The sequence below is a fragment of the Pyrus communis genome, chromosome 16 (genome assembly GCF_963583255.1).
Source record: "Pyrus communis chromosome 16, drPyrComm1.1, whole genome shotgun sequence".
Taxonomy (NCBI): domain Eukaryota; kingdom Viridiplantae; phylum Streptophyta; class Magnoliopsida; order Rosales; family Rosaceae; genus Pyrus; species Pyrus communis.
The window spans coordinates 13,821,410-13,835,889 of record NC_084818.1 but is presented as its reverse complement, the minus strand read 5'-3'; the positions used below and the strand labels follow the sequence as shown (position 1 = coordinate 13,835,889).

The following is a 14,480-nucleotide window of genomic DNA, read 5'->3' as shown; positions in this document are numbered from 1 at the left end:
TATCACTATTTCGTAAACTAAACACTTACTGTTTGTTAAACGAACACTAGTATTATCACTGTTTTGTAAACTAAACACCGACTATTTCTTAAACGAAACATTAGTACTATCAATATTTCGTAAACTAAACACTAACTATTTCTTAAACAGAACAGTAGTATTATCATTATTTTGTAAACTAAACCTAGACTATTTTTTAAAATGAACACTAGTACTATCAAATTTCTCTCAATCAATTTATTTGACTTTTCTTTAATTTATTCAATACAAAATAAAAATAAAAACAGAAATGAATATGAGAAAAGCTAAGTGTGCTTTCGTTGGGGGATTCTATTCTAACATCCTCTTTCCATTTTATTTTTTTTTTCTTTTTATTTTTTTTTTCACACAAACTGAGTCATATCTTTCCCCACACAAGTTTTTCTCCTCCTTTTTCCTGTTCACCTTCTTCAACCTTCTCTCTCCATTTACGCATATAAAAATACCCGTATTAGTTTTGGTCACCCACAACCCAGACCAATTTAAACCTAGCCCACTCCTTGTAAACCCACCGAGATGTGAGATTGAGAGAGTCACAAGAGCAACTTAGCAGAATTTGTTAGGGTTTTAGATGTAGACATTGGCGTTAGACTATTCAAAAGAAGATGGCACAAGCATCTATGTCTACTAAAATTAATGAAGCAAGTCACCTCATTTGGTACTGTAACCACTTTTATCTAAATTTAATGAAGCAAGTCTTTTGGAAAGGAGAAATTTTTTCATGTGACTGGAACACACACCTTAGCATTACAGGTGGTGTTTCCTACTAATAACCTATTAACACCTATATTCTTATCACATAAATACAATTAATTAAAAAAATAAAATTAAATCGACTCCCTGTATTCCCAGTCTCCACATCGCCTCCCACACCCTTCTCCTCCCATGCCTCCCCCATTGGCCCACTCCTTGCCAGAGAGTTGCATCATCCACCCCACCCCACCCCCCACTTATCCCTCATTTCCCCACATGTTTCTCTCTCCCTTTCTTTTTCATCTCAATATTTTGTCCTCCTTCTTGTGCTCTTTTTGAGATGGACACAAGGGATGCCGAAAGATAGATCTTAAATCGGAGGTCGGAGACAACAAATCTAGGTCGATGGAGGTGAGTGGTTTTCTGATAGGGTGGGGAAGAATGAGAGAGAAGGGGGAAAGAAAAAGAGGAAGAGAGAATATATGGAGTGTCGCCGGTGGAATCATAGAGCGGCGCTGAAGGTGGGTGGTTTCTGATAAAGTGGGTGGTCGGCGTGGAAGGGGGTAGTCAAAGAGTTTTCTAACTTCTTTCTCTTTGAACTATAGGGGTTATTAGGAATTTTGTTTATTAACGCCTATCATAAATATCAAAACATGGCAATTTTTTTTATTTCAATAATGAAATAGGCACATGTTAAAGTTGTATTGGTTGGGAACTCCAAGTAAGCTAATGTGCCGGTCATCTGGAAAAAAAAATTCCTTCGAAAGGGCTAAATTTGGACGTGTTCAGAGAGAGAGAGAGAGAGAGAGAGAGAGAGAGAAGGTTGAAGAAGATGATGAACTTTTGCATTGCACATGGTTCTTGGTTCTAACTTCGATGAATTGGTTGGCGTGCGTTGCATACGCTTTGGTTAGATTAATTTATGTTTTTCTCCTTTTTGAATCTTTTGTCATTATTATTAAATAAAGTTATTAGGTAGTTTTTGATTAAAACTCAAAGTTTTAAAGTCATTTTCCTTAGTTTTCTTTTTAAAGAACTAACCTCGGGGTGCACCTAGGCGCCCTTGGAGGCAAGGTTACTAAGCTACGCCAAGCATTCACTTGGGCCTGTTTTTTCCTTTCAAATCTAGGTATATTTCTGTTGTTCTTTTGTGTGCCGTTCTTGTTTTAAGGAGAAGAAAGAAAAAGTTTCTCTGACTTTTTTTTTTGATTTTTTGATTTTTATTAATTATTTTCCATTCAAATTCTACCACCTATCATTTTGATTAGCAAAGATTTTTTTTCTCTTGAAATTTCCTATAACTACTCCACTCAGCCATGATTTTTTTTAAATTCTTTATAATAATTGCTCCACTCAATCTTCATTTCATTTTAAATTCTCTATGATAGCTCCACTTAGCCTTTATTTCCTTTTGCTTTGCCTATAATTGCGACACTCCGTCTTTATTTCCTTTCATACTCCCATAATTGTGGTCACTCAGCCTTATTTCTCTTCAAGTTCACTCTAATTGCTTACAATAAAAATAAATAATTACAACATTTTAATACTATATGACATAATTTCCAAGTACAACTAGACTTAGTGATGAAGAAGAAGATATTATCTTTGACTTAGTTATAACTAGCAGGAATGCCTGCGCTTTGCTGCGGGTTTTCAGACCATGGATAATATTTATAGAAAATTTAACTGAAAATGCTAGAACAATACAATTGCATTCATAAATGTAACAAGTCAGAGAACGCATGTTTTACATGAGTAACGCATTCTTGTTTTTTCTATTTTAGATGTCTTTACTTATAAATATATTTTTTTAGAATGAAGTTAGAAGGTGTTCTAGCACCAGAGACTATTAGAAGTTGGAAAGATATGCCAATGCAACGGTTCGAGAACAATTTGGGAAAATTTAGGTAGGAAATATGCTCGCAAGGAAAACCGACAATGGGTGAGTATCACTCTCAAAGCTGGTTTATGTCTAAATTAGTGAATTACCATAATCTTTGCTAGTTGGTTTTCACTCTTGGCCTAATTTAGTGGGTAATTGTTGAATGTATTCCTCTTTTTACTTCATCCTGGGAAACTCTCACCCTTACTACATTGTCACCTTTCTGATCTTTGAAGAACGAAGACTTATCTTTGTCCTAAACTTTTCCTAAATCAACCTAACTGTGTCTAAAAGATTTAGACTCGACGATGTAGTTGTGTTTCTGGCCATTCTATTTCTCTTTCGCCCTTAATCGAACCTCTGGTTTACAGATGCATGATAAAATAATTGAAAAGCCACAGTTTATCACATGATTTTTTATCCTAGCCATAATAAGACTAATGTGATTTATACCAAGAGACTAATGTACTTTTGCACATGCTTTTTTGTCTCAAAATTTATAGAAATACAAAAATGATCATCACAAATTTCAAATCCTGCATTAACCGAAATTAAAACAATTATTCAAATTCCTAAAACTAAAACATCATTTAGAAGCACTATAAACTCAAATTACAAAAAACATCAACAACATGGTGAGAATGAAGATTTATTTTATAGAAAATGAAAAATCTTTCTCAACCAATATGCTAAAAATGTTCACCACCAGTATATAGTAAAAAACAGAATGCTAACTTCATCGCATAGCACCAACTTTAAATGCATCTCCTTCCGAAATTAAATTAAGAATTCACATGCCACTAATTAAGAAACTGATACTAATTGAAGTTGTATATTGTAAAATGCAATTGCTTTTAGAATTCCTAAGTGATATCGGTTAGCAAGAAACCCATACTAACTCAAGTTGTATAGTGTAATAACGTAACTACAAAACACCAAGCTTTCTGCTGCTAAAAAAGCTTTTACAAAATCATAAAACTCTTAACAATTTGAACCCTACCAGAAAGTTTATATGAGTTGAAGAACAGCTGTACTTAAGTGCAGCAAGATCATAACCTCTTACAGATTCTCCTCCGTGTCAGAACCACTTGCAGTCCAAATTAAGAAAGATTCAATGCCAGATCAAGAACAAATCAGCAATAATTTAAACTGAAATCCCTAATTATTGTTGCAAAGAGAATTCATATGAAGATTAACTACATTATTTAATTCGAATGGAATCCAAAAGCAGCATAAATATGAAGGGAAATTTTTTTTATAGCAAAAGTCACATTTCAACAGCAATTAATAGCAGAAAGCAGAGTTTAGTAGCAGGGACCAAAACAATTTCAGTAAAAAGGACCAGAAACTGCAATGACTAACATATTTACATACATGTGAAAATCTATTCACAACCACATTTACAATGACTAACATATTTACAATAACTTACATATATATATATATATATATATAGATGTCCAAGTGTCTATCGGTACTACTGTCTTTCAAATGGATCCTCAATTTCTGAAATCATAGAAAAGAACCACTCGAAAAAGTTATGAAAAAAAAAGTTCAACTGTGTACAGGTACCAAAGAAAATGTTTTTTTTTCTTTCTTTCTAAGATTTATTGATTTATGCTCAGGAACATGTGAACAATCAGCAAGAGCCACAACTAATTTAGGCATCACCCGAACATTGAAGCAGATAACACATCAATAGAAGATCCAACATCTCACCACTTCCTTAATTAAAGGTGGAAACATAGGGTACAAAAACATGATTTTCAATTAAAAAAAATAAAGAACACGTTAAGGGCTTATTGCAGGTGCACTCTCTCAGTTAGTAGCAAGTAATATAGTTATGCTGCTTATGGTTATACTAAAACAACCATCACCTAAAATGCCACACCTTTATGCTTCATTCAAAATAACCACCATAAACAATTTGCAATCCAAAGGTCCAATAATTCAAAGCTCATAAAAAAATTGAAAGTAACTAATTAACCACCATCACCTAAAAGGCCACACCTTTATGCTTCATTCAAAATAGCTACCATAAACAATTTGCAGTCCAAAGCTCCAATAATTCAAAGCTCATAAAAATACTGAAAGTAACTAATTAACCTTAAAATAAAGCAATTTGTTCGAGCAAAAAAAAAAAAAAATATGAGAACTCTGAGTAAATAAAAATACCCCTAAAGATTCTAAAGCAACAAAACCCTAGTTCTCAAATTACAGAACACTAAATTCGATACTAAGTTTTTACTTCTGTTATCTTTTGGAATGCATGGTTAATTTATTTTTATTAATACTCTATTGTGAGTCTGAATGGTAGCCTCTAATGGATTGGCAACTGAATGCAAGGGATTAGGATGAGAGAACTTAAGTAACGGCTTGATATAATGACATTAAATTTTTAATTTTCTTTTAAAGAGTCAATAGTTTAGAGCTTAGCCTCTGCCTTTAACAGTTGGTTGATTTGTAACTATATTGAATCGCATCATACTCTCATGTACTTTTTCAAGATGCTCAAAATGCTATAAATGACTTATCTGGTAAGGATGATGGTCTTCCTATTTAAACTTTGTTTTTCGACAACTTCTCAAGAACTAAATCATTACCAAGATTCAGTTTAATTAGTTTTCTCATTATATCTAAATTATATGCAGTTTATAAAACAACACAATCATCTTCAAAGACCATTTCAAAACCAATATAACTTTAGTCCTAAAAACAAATTCACAAAACACTCACACAGACATAGACAGCAATTAAATTGCAATTTCAAAACAAAGGTAACTTTTGTTCTTCAAACCAAGAACCACATATGCATACCAAAATGATGACGCTGCGATGGGAGTCCAAACTAAACAGCCAAAACAGAGAGAGAATAAGAGTAAGAATTCGAATAGAGTTCCTCTTGTAGAACTAAAGAGGTGTTTATATTGTATAAATGACTCTTAGCTTGTTTTGCTTCTTGCAGGCTAATGGGATTCAGGAAAAATGTGTTATTTGGTTCCTCTCGTAGAACTAAAGAGGTGTTTTCTAGAGACCTAGAATATATGGAATCTCTACCCAGCAATAAAAACAGAGAACATCACATAGGCAACATAAGCCGAACAAAAATCCCACATTTCACAACCAAATCATCACATCAGTTCGAAACATTAAACTATAAGAACTAAAAATAATAATAACAGTACCTTGAACTGAACCCTTAGGTCAGAACCTCCTGCTTTGCAACCTGAAACAAACGAAAGAAATTAAAACCCACGAACCCACAATCAGATAAAAACAATTTTCAAGGAAAAACAAAACCAAGATTGGTATACAAAAAACCATCAGATCTATAACCTGGAAAAAAAAATAAAAAGCCACACAAAAAAACCCAAAAAAAAAAAAAAAAAAAAGCAACTGACCTTAAAACAGAGAACAAACAGAAAGAAAGAGAGATGAATGTCTAAAATGAGAGAAAACAAAACAAATAAGGGAAATTAATATCTCTGATGAATCCACTAAAACCTGACCTAACACACTAAAAAAATCGAAAATAATCCACAACAAAAAGGCAGAAACGATGACAATCTAACCTGACAGTAAAAAAAGGAATTAAAAAAAGGAACTTATCTTTGGAAATCCAGCCATGCAGCGGCAGATCCGGACGACCCGTATGGTTTTCTCTGACCATCCCCACTCTCCCACTTCTGAAATCCATCACCCATACCCCTCCCCCTCACTCTCTTTCCATCGCCATCTCTCTCTCTCTCTCTCTCTCTCTCTCTCTCTCTCTCTCTCTCTCTCTCGCTGTTAGAGCCTCCATCCTCCCGAAACCCTCATTGAAGGACAACAAATGGAAACCTACATGGCAACCCCCGAATTCGTTCAAAACCGAGAGGACAAAATTGCCCTCCAACCCAACCCAACCCAAATCTGATGGGTTTCTTGTAAATAAGGTGAAATCAAGGGGTAATCCGTCCTAAACCCTCGGGACAAAATTACCCTTCTAAGTTCTAATAAATACCCTTCAAACCCAGCCCAAATCTGATGGTTTTATTGTAAATAAGATGAAATCAAGGGACAAACAATTGACTGTAGCTGAATGAACAGTCAATTCCTCCTCAATTTTAGAATAGATAATTATATTTGTTTTACAAAGTATTATACTATATATAAAATTATGTATGCAATACATACATATATATATATATATATATATATATATAAAGTTATTTGGGTCCCGTAATATTTCACCTCACACCTAGGTGGGGCTATCCATGAAACACCCTCGCCTACACCTCCATACATTGGATCTATCATATGGGATGTGATTTCAACAAACTATTTTTATTCTATGGTTAGCTTTTGGATTAAATGAATCAAAAGAAAATAAAGGAACATAAATAAATAGAGCTGTGCAGAAATAAAAGAAAATGCACATCTCATCGTTGTTCATCCTTGGGCTGTAAAACGCTTCTTATGGCATTAAAAGTGTTTCCTCGTTTTATTTTGGTAGAAAAGTTCAAACTGTTTTATACTAAATTCATCTAAGCTACAAAGAGGGAAATTCAAACACAGGACCTCAAATGAATGGTCGAATGTTCTTAATCAACTGAGTTACAAATCATTTATCACAAAACTGTTACTAGTACTATCCGATTATTTTTGCTCCCAACAACTGTTTGGTGATGCTCAGTATGATTCTTGAAGGTCGTATCCTGGCATATGTTGTACTGCAAGTGTCAGGTACTGCAACTCTTCTCTGTTTCGTACTACTAAAAGCAGGACAAACGGCGTGTAGGGTTTGCATGTTAAGCGTGAGTGATGATCGGCATCTTTTTCCACATTGTTCATGTGTTTTCGATTTGTCTGTTGCTCCATTCGGGATTAGATAAGGATAATACTGGTAAGTAACGTCCATTTGTTTTAGGTCATTCACTTTGTCTTTTGCCTTTCACCTAACAGAAAGAAGGAAATAAAGAAAAGCTGTCCCGCTTTAGTAGTTGCCAAGTGACTTTCGTTATGTATGGTATACATGATTTGTTTTCCAAGTTGAAAATTTGCTCGCTATGAATAATTAGCCAAGTTATAAACCCTTGAGTGTCTCGTACGTCATATATGCTCACTCATGTTGGATCATATATAGATGTTGGATGCTTACCTCCTTTTCTATTTAAAAGCAGACCAGTTGTAGGGTTCGTCATGACACTCCATCATGGGTTGGAAAGAGTCACAAATGTATTTTAACCTCATTCTAATCATCGTTGTGTGATTCATCAGTGCCAATAATCGAACTCAAAACGTGTCGTGTTAGACTCTAACATAAGTTGGAAAAGATTTGAAGCTTTGGCTATACCTCTTACATTGCTGTCTCAACGATAGATGAAATTAACACAAATTCCAAATAGCATTGTTAAAATTGGATTAAAGAACCCATTGTTTTATCTAATTTATATTGCTCGTGTTGGAAATAAAATATGAAGTATAGAACAAAGAGAGAATAGATAGAGGGACGAGACAAGATTAAAAGGAGAATCAGAGTGTTTTTTCTTCTTATTAGAGTGTTTGTTTATAGGCTTAGCGTTTTTAATATTTTTCCTTTTAACAATAGTATTTTATATGATTTGTTTTAAAAACAAGTCTAATAGGATTATTAGTCCCATGGTATTAAAGCAGTCGGAAGATAATCCCTGTAGAGAAAAGATTAGGATTTAAGTCCCTGCGGTTAAGTCCATTAGGATTTAGGTCCAAAATTGAAAATTTCGTCAACTCTTTATTAATTATTAGCACGTGAACCACATATATGAGGCTAAAACAAAACTCTTCGTTAATTGTTGGCGATTGAAGCTTACATGTGATGCTAATATTATCTTTTTAATATCACATGTGAGTTTCATATGCTAACAATTAAAAAATAGTTAGCAAAATTTTCATTGTAGGTCTAAATTTCAACAAACTTTATCATAGGGACATAAATTCTAATTTCTTTAAGGGGCAATTTCCGTTTATCGTATCACTACGAGGCCTATCAATCCAATCAAACCTTAAAAAAATAATAACTGAAAGGACAAAACAGAAAGCTAAAAAATGTGTGGCTGGTAATTATCTGAACCATAAAGGTTATTTATGTCATTAAAGAATACTTGTACGAATGATTTTCCTAGATCGTACTGCTGCAACTCCCAAGCTCCCTCCTATAAATTTCTGAGCGATCTATATCCTTCACAGCTTGTAATGGGAAGGCAACCCGAAGCTTCTGGCAATCAGTAAAGGTGCGCGTTAACCATCCGTCATCGGAGAAGATTCAGGCGGCGCAGCCAGCTTTCCGGCGACCTGGTCAAACTTGGATTTCCAATCCATTTCGGTAAATTGCAATCATTCCTTCTCAAATTTTAACTTGAATTGCAATTTACTAGTTGGTAAAGTAGACTGCAATTTCGAAGTTTTCTGTTTGGTTGCTGAGCAAATTTGGAAAAGAAAATAGAAATGGATATAGAGATGTTGTCCGTAAGTTTGTGTGCATAAATTGTATGTATGCTTAGTTTTTACAATGGTTATGCGTTGACTCTGTTTTGAGTTATTGATTACCAAAAGTTTTGAAGCTTTTATTGCACTATGAACTCGATATCGAAAAATAGAAGTTGCAGATGTGGAAGGACTGAAAATTTTGGTATGTTTTTGGTTGAAGTTGAAGATGGAGAAGGAACAAGAGATTGAGTGGATCAAAGCTCAGAACATTGGAATAAGCGTAGACCTTGTTGCTGCAGCCAAACATCAGCTTCAGTTTCTTGCTGCTGTTGATCGGAATCGATATCTCTATGAAGGGCCTGCTCTTGAAAGGGCAATCTATAGGTACAACAAATCCTGCAGATTTTTTGCTTTGTAGCTTTGGTTCAGTTCTTGTGTTTTTGGGTGCTTTAGAGTTTAGATTCTTGGCCATTATTAGATCACATTTCTCGGTTTTGTTTTTTTAGTTTTGATGGTTTGTGTTCTGGTTTCCTGTTGTTTTCAATTCGGGGTTTTTGAGATGTATGCTTAGTTTGAGCTTATTGGGTTTGCAATCATATACTTTGTCTGGCCATTTGATCTTTATATGTCAAATTGGAATTACAGGTACAATGCTTGTTGGCTCCCGATGCTTGCCAAACATTCAGAGTCCCAGATTTCTGAAGGACCTTTGGTTGTACCTCTTGATTGTGAATGGATTTGGCATTGTCACAGGCTAAATCCGGTATGCTTCTCTGGCTGAACTGTTGGAGTTTTGGTTATCTTTAATCGACAGATTGAATTGCTAAGCTTTGCGCTTTGAATATGTTTCAGGTTCAATACAAGACTGACTGTGAGAAACTTTATGGAAAGATCCTTGACAATTCTAATGTTTTATCGTCTGTTCAAGACTCTTGTAAAAGGAAAACTGAAGAAACTTGGAATAGTTTGTATCCAGAAGAACCATACGACTTAGACTTAAAGAAGGTGTTCTCGGAGGATATATCTGAAAGATCTGCTCGACTTGAAAAAAGCACCAAATATGATCTGGTTTCAGCTGTTAAAAGACAGAGTCCTTTCTTTTACCAGGTAATATGAGATTGTGGCCAATACATTTGTTAATATACTTATTCTGAGTTTTCAAGGGGTCCATCTTTGCTGACTAATTCAGATTCTAGATCACTTTGTATGCAAGTATTTTTGAGAGTTTGGGGGGTTCCGATATAAGGGAACATTGTTGTATCTATAGGATCATCCAGTGTTATCATTAATTTCTCTTGGACTGTTATTATATGTTTCCATTATGTGGTTATACAAGGAACTCCGTTTTGAGAACTTTTTGTTTGGAATACTTTCTTCTTTATTATTGGTGTTGTGAGGCCATCCACAGATTTCTATGTGGTTACTGGATCCAAGGACAGTTCATGTCATATGCCATTACCCGCTTGCATTTTAGGTTTAGTTGCATAATATATATACAAACACATACACCTAGACCCACAAGTAAATATCAGACCTGCCAGAATGGTTCTCCCCTATAACATTCCATTGTTCTTTTTTCATTTTCTTTGCTTCTTCTGGCTTATGTGTTTTTCCTTATGTTTGGCAGGTATCCAGACCCCACATGAACCATGATCTATTTATCAAAGGGGCTGTGGCTAGATATAAAGGCTTTCTTCATCTAATCAAGAGAAACAGAGAGAAGTCTGTAAAACGTTTCTGTGTTCCGACATACGATGTTGACCTTATCTGGCATACTCACCAATTGCATCCTGTATCTTATTGTAAAGACCTGAATGAACTAATGGGCAAGGTATTGGAGCATGATGACATGGACTCTGACAGAACTAAAGGGAAGAAACTTGATGTTGGGTTTTCTGGAACTACCAAGCAATGGGAAGAGACCTTTGGTATCAGGTATTGGAAGGCAGGAGCAATGCATAGAGGTAGTGCTCCATGTCCTGTTACGACCACTCCTTACAAATCTAGCATGATGAGAAAGGATGTAGCTGCATCCATCGAGTATCAGAAACTAATTCAGCTTCCAGAGGTTAAATCTGTGGAGGTAGATTTCTTTCAATCAAATGCTTTTTTCCCTTTTATTTTCTTTGCAATAAAGAAATATTATAGAAATGACAGGAAGAGAAGCCCCCAATTTAAACATAGAACTTTTGTTTGGTGAATATAAACGTTGAACTTTTGTTCGATGAAAATATAAACATTTAACTTAGTCTACAGCATCTTACTTGTGGCTCCTCACTTTAATCGTTGACCTCATTAAAGGCAGCTGATGACTTTTGAAGTGCCTTTGTAGGAGTTTAGAAATGTTTCATCATTTCATTCTTCAGATTCATAATGTATGTGTCAAGATTGAATGTTTCTCCTCCAGTGAAAACTTAGAACCAAGATAGTACCTTCAGCAAATGTTGAGCATGCTTTTGAATTCAGACTGTTGATATATAACTAAGCACCACAGCTGGCTTTCATTTCTATTACACCTCAATTATTTTAAGGCAGTGCACATATAAACGAGTTTCTTGTACTCCTATATAATTAGGGACCTATGCTGCCACGTGCCTGAGCCAATTACACAGCAGTTATTTTTCTTAATATATTTTCCTATACCTTTTTCCAGGTCCTTTTGGAGTGTGTGGAAGTTAGAAACTTACCAGAAGGGCACAAAGGAAGTCTCTTTGTCACATTTAGTAAGACCCAAAATGATTATTTCTTTAACGTGAAGCGGAGACTGAGTATTTTGTCTGAGTCTGGAGAGAAACAGGTTGCTTGTTTCCAATGTGAACCTACTGGAGAGCTGGTTTTTGAACTGATATCTCATTCACCTTCCCACTTACCAATGATAAGGACCTATAAAACATTAGGTTCTACTTCACTCTCTCTTCAAGACTTTCTGGTCCCACTCTCTAAATTAGATGCAGAAAAATGGTTGGAGGTAGTGCCAAGTTCTGGAACTGTGAACTCGAAACCAATCTACCTTCGTGTTGCCGTGTCATTTACTATTCCGGCCTTGGCTCAACGCACATTCAACATGGTTCGTTCTCGACCATTGTCCAAAAGTTCTTGCTTTTTACCACTTCCTGGGAAGGTAGTAGATGCCAAGAATTTGACGCATGTGATTGATGAAACTGGTACAAAGCTTATCAGCGTGCAAATGAGGTATCAAAGTATATATTTCTTGAGTTGAGACATTGCATTTTACATGCTGCATTCAGTTTGGAAGGAAAATTATACATATGTAGCATTTAAGTATGTCCAGAACAATTTATCCTTCTCAACTTGTGAATGTTTTTGCATTTTATGATTTATTCTAAAGCTCTATGCCGGCCTGGATATTTGTATATACAGGCATCCTGAAAAGGCAAAGGCAAGGGAAAACACCATTCTTGGGAAAGAGGTGATTGGAATCACCAAGTCTGGAAAAATATCTGCTCTTGCTAAGTCTGTTGGGACTGGCTGGACTTTGATGGATTCTCACTGGTCCCTTCATCATGAAAAGAATTCCAATGGAGATGGCCACCTCTTTGTTCTCCATGGAGAGAAGATGGTATGCATCCATGCTCTATTCACTTCGCATGTTTCCGAATTACATCATAATTATAGATATTTTAGTTCCCCCCTGCATACATATACGCAGACGGCCTCTTCAACCAGGAAATGAAGAGGGTTGCTTGTATGCAATACTAGATCTGTCTCCTAAATTTATCTTTGGTACAGGTCAAAATATTCCACGGAAGAAAGCTGGACTATGAACCTAAACATTGCGACAAACATAAAAGTGAACAAGATTTCATGACCTTGGTTGAATTCTCTGCTGAAAATCCTTATGGCAAAGCGGTGGCATTGCTTGACCTAAAATCCGGATGTGTCCAGGTACTGTATGATCACTTCCCTAATTCTCTTGCTTTGTCATACTTTGTAAACAATTCCTTAATCTTACTTCAAAAATGAACAGGTAAAGGAAGAATGGATTCTAGTTCTTGGGATCACGCTGGCTTTTATATTATCTGATATGCTGAAGAAGGAAGGATATGACATTTTTGCTGTTAATGCCAAGGAGATGGGTAGTGTAGCTGAGGAAATTAATGAGAACCATGACTCCCATGAGGGAGTCAAAACAACCAACTTGACCTCTTCAGGAGTAACCGAGGTTGAGCAGAACAATGATGTGGCTGAAGGATATGCAGTGATGCCAAAAAAAAGTGGAGACTGCGGTACTGGGTGTGGAAATGTAACAAGGAGTGAGGTTTCTGCAGGATGTGGCAGTGGTTGCGGTGGAGGATGTGGGAGCATGGTGAAGAGTGGTGGCTGTGGCAGTGGTTGTGGTGGTGGCTGTGGCAGTGGCTGTGGTGGTGGCTGTGGAAGCATGCTGAAGAGTGGGGGCTGCGGTGGCTGTGGAGGTAGTGGTGGTTGTGGTGGTTGTGGCGGTGGCTGTGGAAGCATGCTGAAGAGTGGTGGCTGCGGTGGTTGTGGTGGTAGTGGTGGTTGTGGTGGCTGTGGTGGAGGATGTGGAAGTCTTTTCAAGAGCAGTGAAAACACATCCGGTAACTCATGCGCAGAGGAACACCAAAAGGAAATACCCAGTCATGTGAGTGAGGGAGTAGTTGCTTAATGCCCGCTCCCCTGTTCATACTTGCTGTGTGCCCAGTTTCCATCTGTTGTGTGATCTTGTCTACGATAAATAAAGCTTCATCTTTCTCATCCATCAAGCAGCTCCGATTTGCGAATCAATCGATGCAACTGCGTATATAGAACTCGATTCCTCCGAAGTCTTTTCGTTTATGTTTATCGGAATATGTAAATATAATTAAGGTTGAATATCATAATTCAGCCTTGAACTCTCCTCAATTGTATTTGGCATTTACATACCCCTGAATATAATTCAGGTTGAATATATTATAGTTTGAAGTTTTTAATGTAATTGTGTTGAATATTGTGGAGCCAAAAAGTGATTCTCCAATAGAAATATCCAAAGCCCATTGATCCATTTGTACAAGTGCGTCCTTGCCTCATTCGCCTGCATAAGAACTATTGCCAATTTGTTCATCGGGAGCATTTTTTTTATTTTTTAATTTTTAATTTTTTTAAGATTAAGTACGAATAATCATCTTACTTTGTCTCGTTTCAAATTAGTTTTAACATTTTCAAACATTTCAAAAAACTTAACGTTATGAAAATTGAACATATGTTAAGTCATTATTGTTAAGTGATGATATTATTAACGTTCAATGATTATGTGGATCCTAGTAGCCATCTTTAGTGCTTATACTGACAGATGCATAGAGATGTAGATAACTTCACTCTCGGTCACACAAAAAATATAGAAAGAGTTGTAATCCAAGTTTTAATTAAGGCTATTTTAATTTTATATCATGAAAAGAAAAAA

The 14,480-nt window shown here is 35.8% G+C and overlaps 1 protein-coding gene across 2 annotated transcripts; it reads left to right on the top strand.

The window, feature by feature from the left end:
- Window positions 1–8,779: 8,779 nt before the first annotated feature.
- LOC137719991 (glycine-rich domain-containing protein 1-like) lies at window positions 8,780–14,010 on the top strand. Of its 2 annotated transcripts, none has more exons than XM_068458979.1 (9): window positions 8,780–8,957; window positions 9,288–9,445; window positions 9,707–9,824; window positions 9,914–10,168; window positions 10,689–11,144; window positions 11,715–12,253; window positions 12,443–12,641; window positions 12,812–12,967; window positions 13,050–14,010. In XM_068458979.1, exons 2-9 carry the CDS (start codon window positions 9,288–9,290, stop codon window positions 13,704–13,706), a joined length of 2,538 nt encoding a protein of 845 aa, XP_068315080.1. In that variant the 5' UTR covers window positions 8,780–8,957; the 3' UTR covers window positions 13,707–14,010. The 2 variants fall into 2 exon arrangements, with proteins under 2 accessions (XP_068315080.1, XP_068315079.1); XM_068458978.1 differs by having other exon boundaries at window positions 9,282–9,445.
- The last annotated feature ends 470 nt before the right edge of the window (window positions 14,011–14,480 follow it).

Excerpts from the sequence above, each read along its gene's own strand:
- LOC137719991 (XM_068458979.1), top strand. The coding sequence starts at position 9,288 with ATGGAGAAGGAACAAGAGATTGAGTGGATCAAAGCTCAGAACATTGGA. Across the intron at positions 12,254-12,442 it reads CTTATCAGCGTGCAAATGAG|GCATCCTGAAAAGGCAAAGG; the intron begins GTATCAAAGTAT and ends TTGTATATACAG. Across the intron at positions 12,642-12,811 it reads TTCTCCATGGAGAGAAGATG|GTCAAAATATTCCACGGAAG; the intron begins GTATGCATCCAT and ends TCTTTGGTACAG.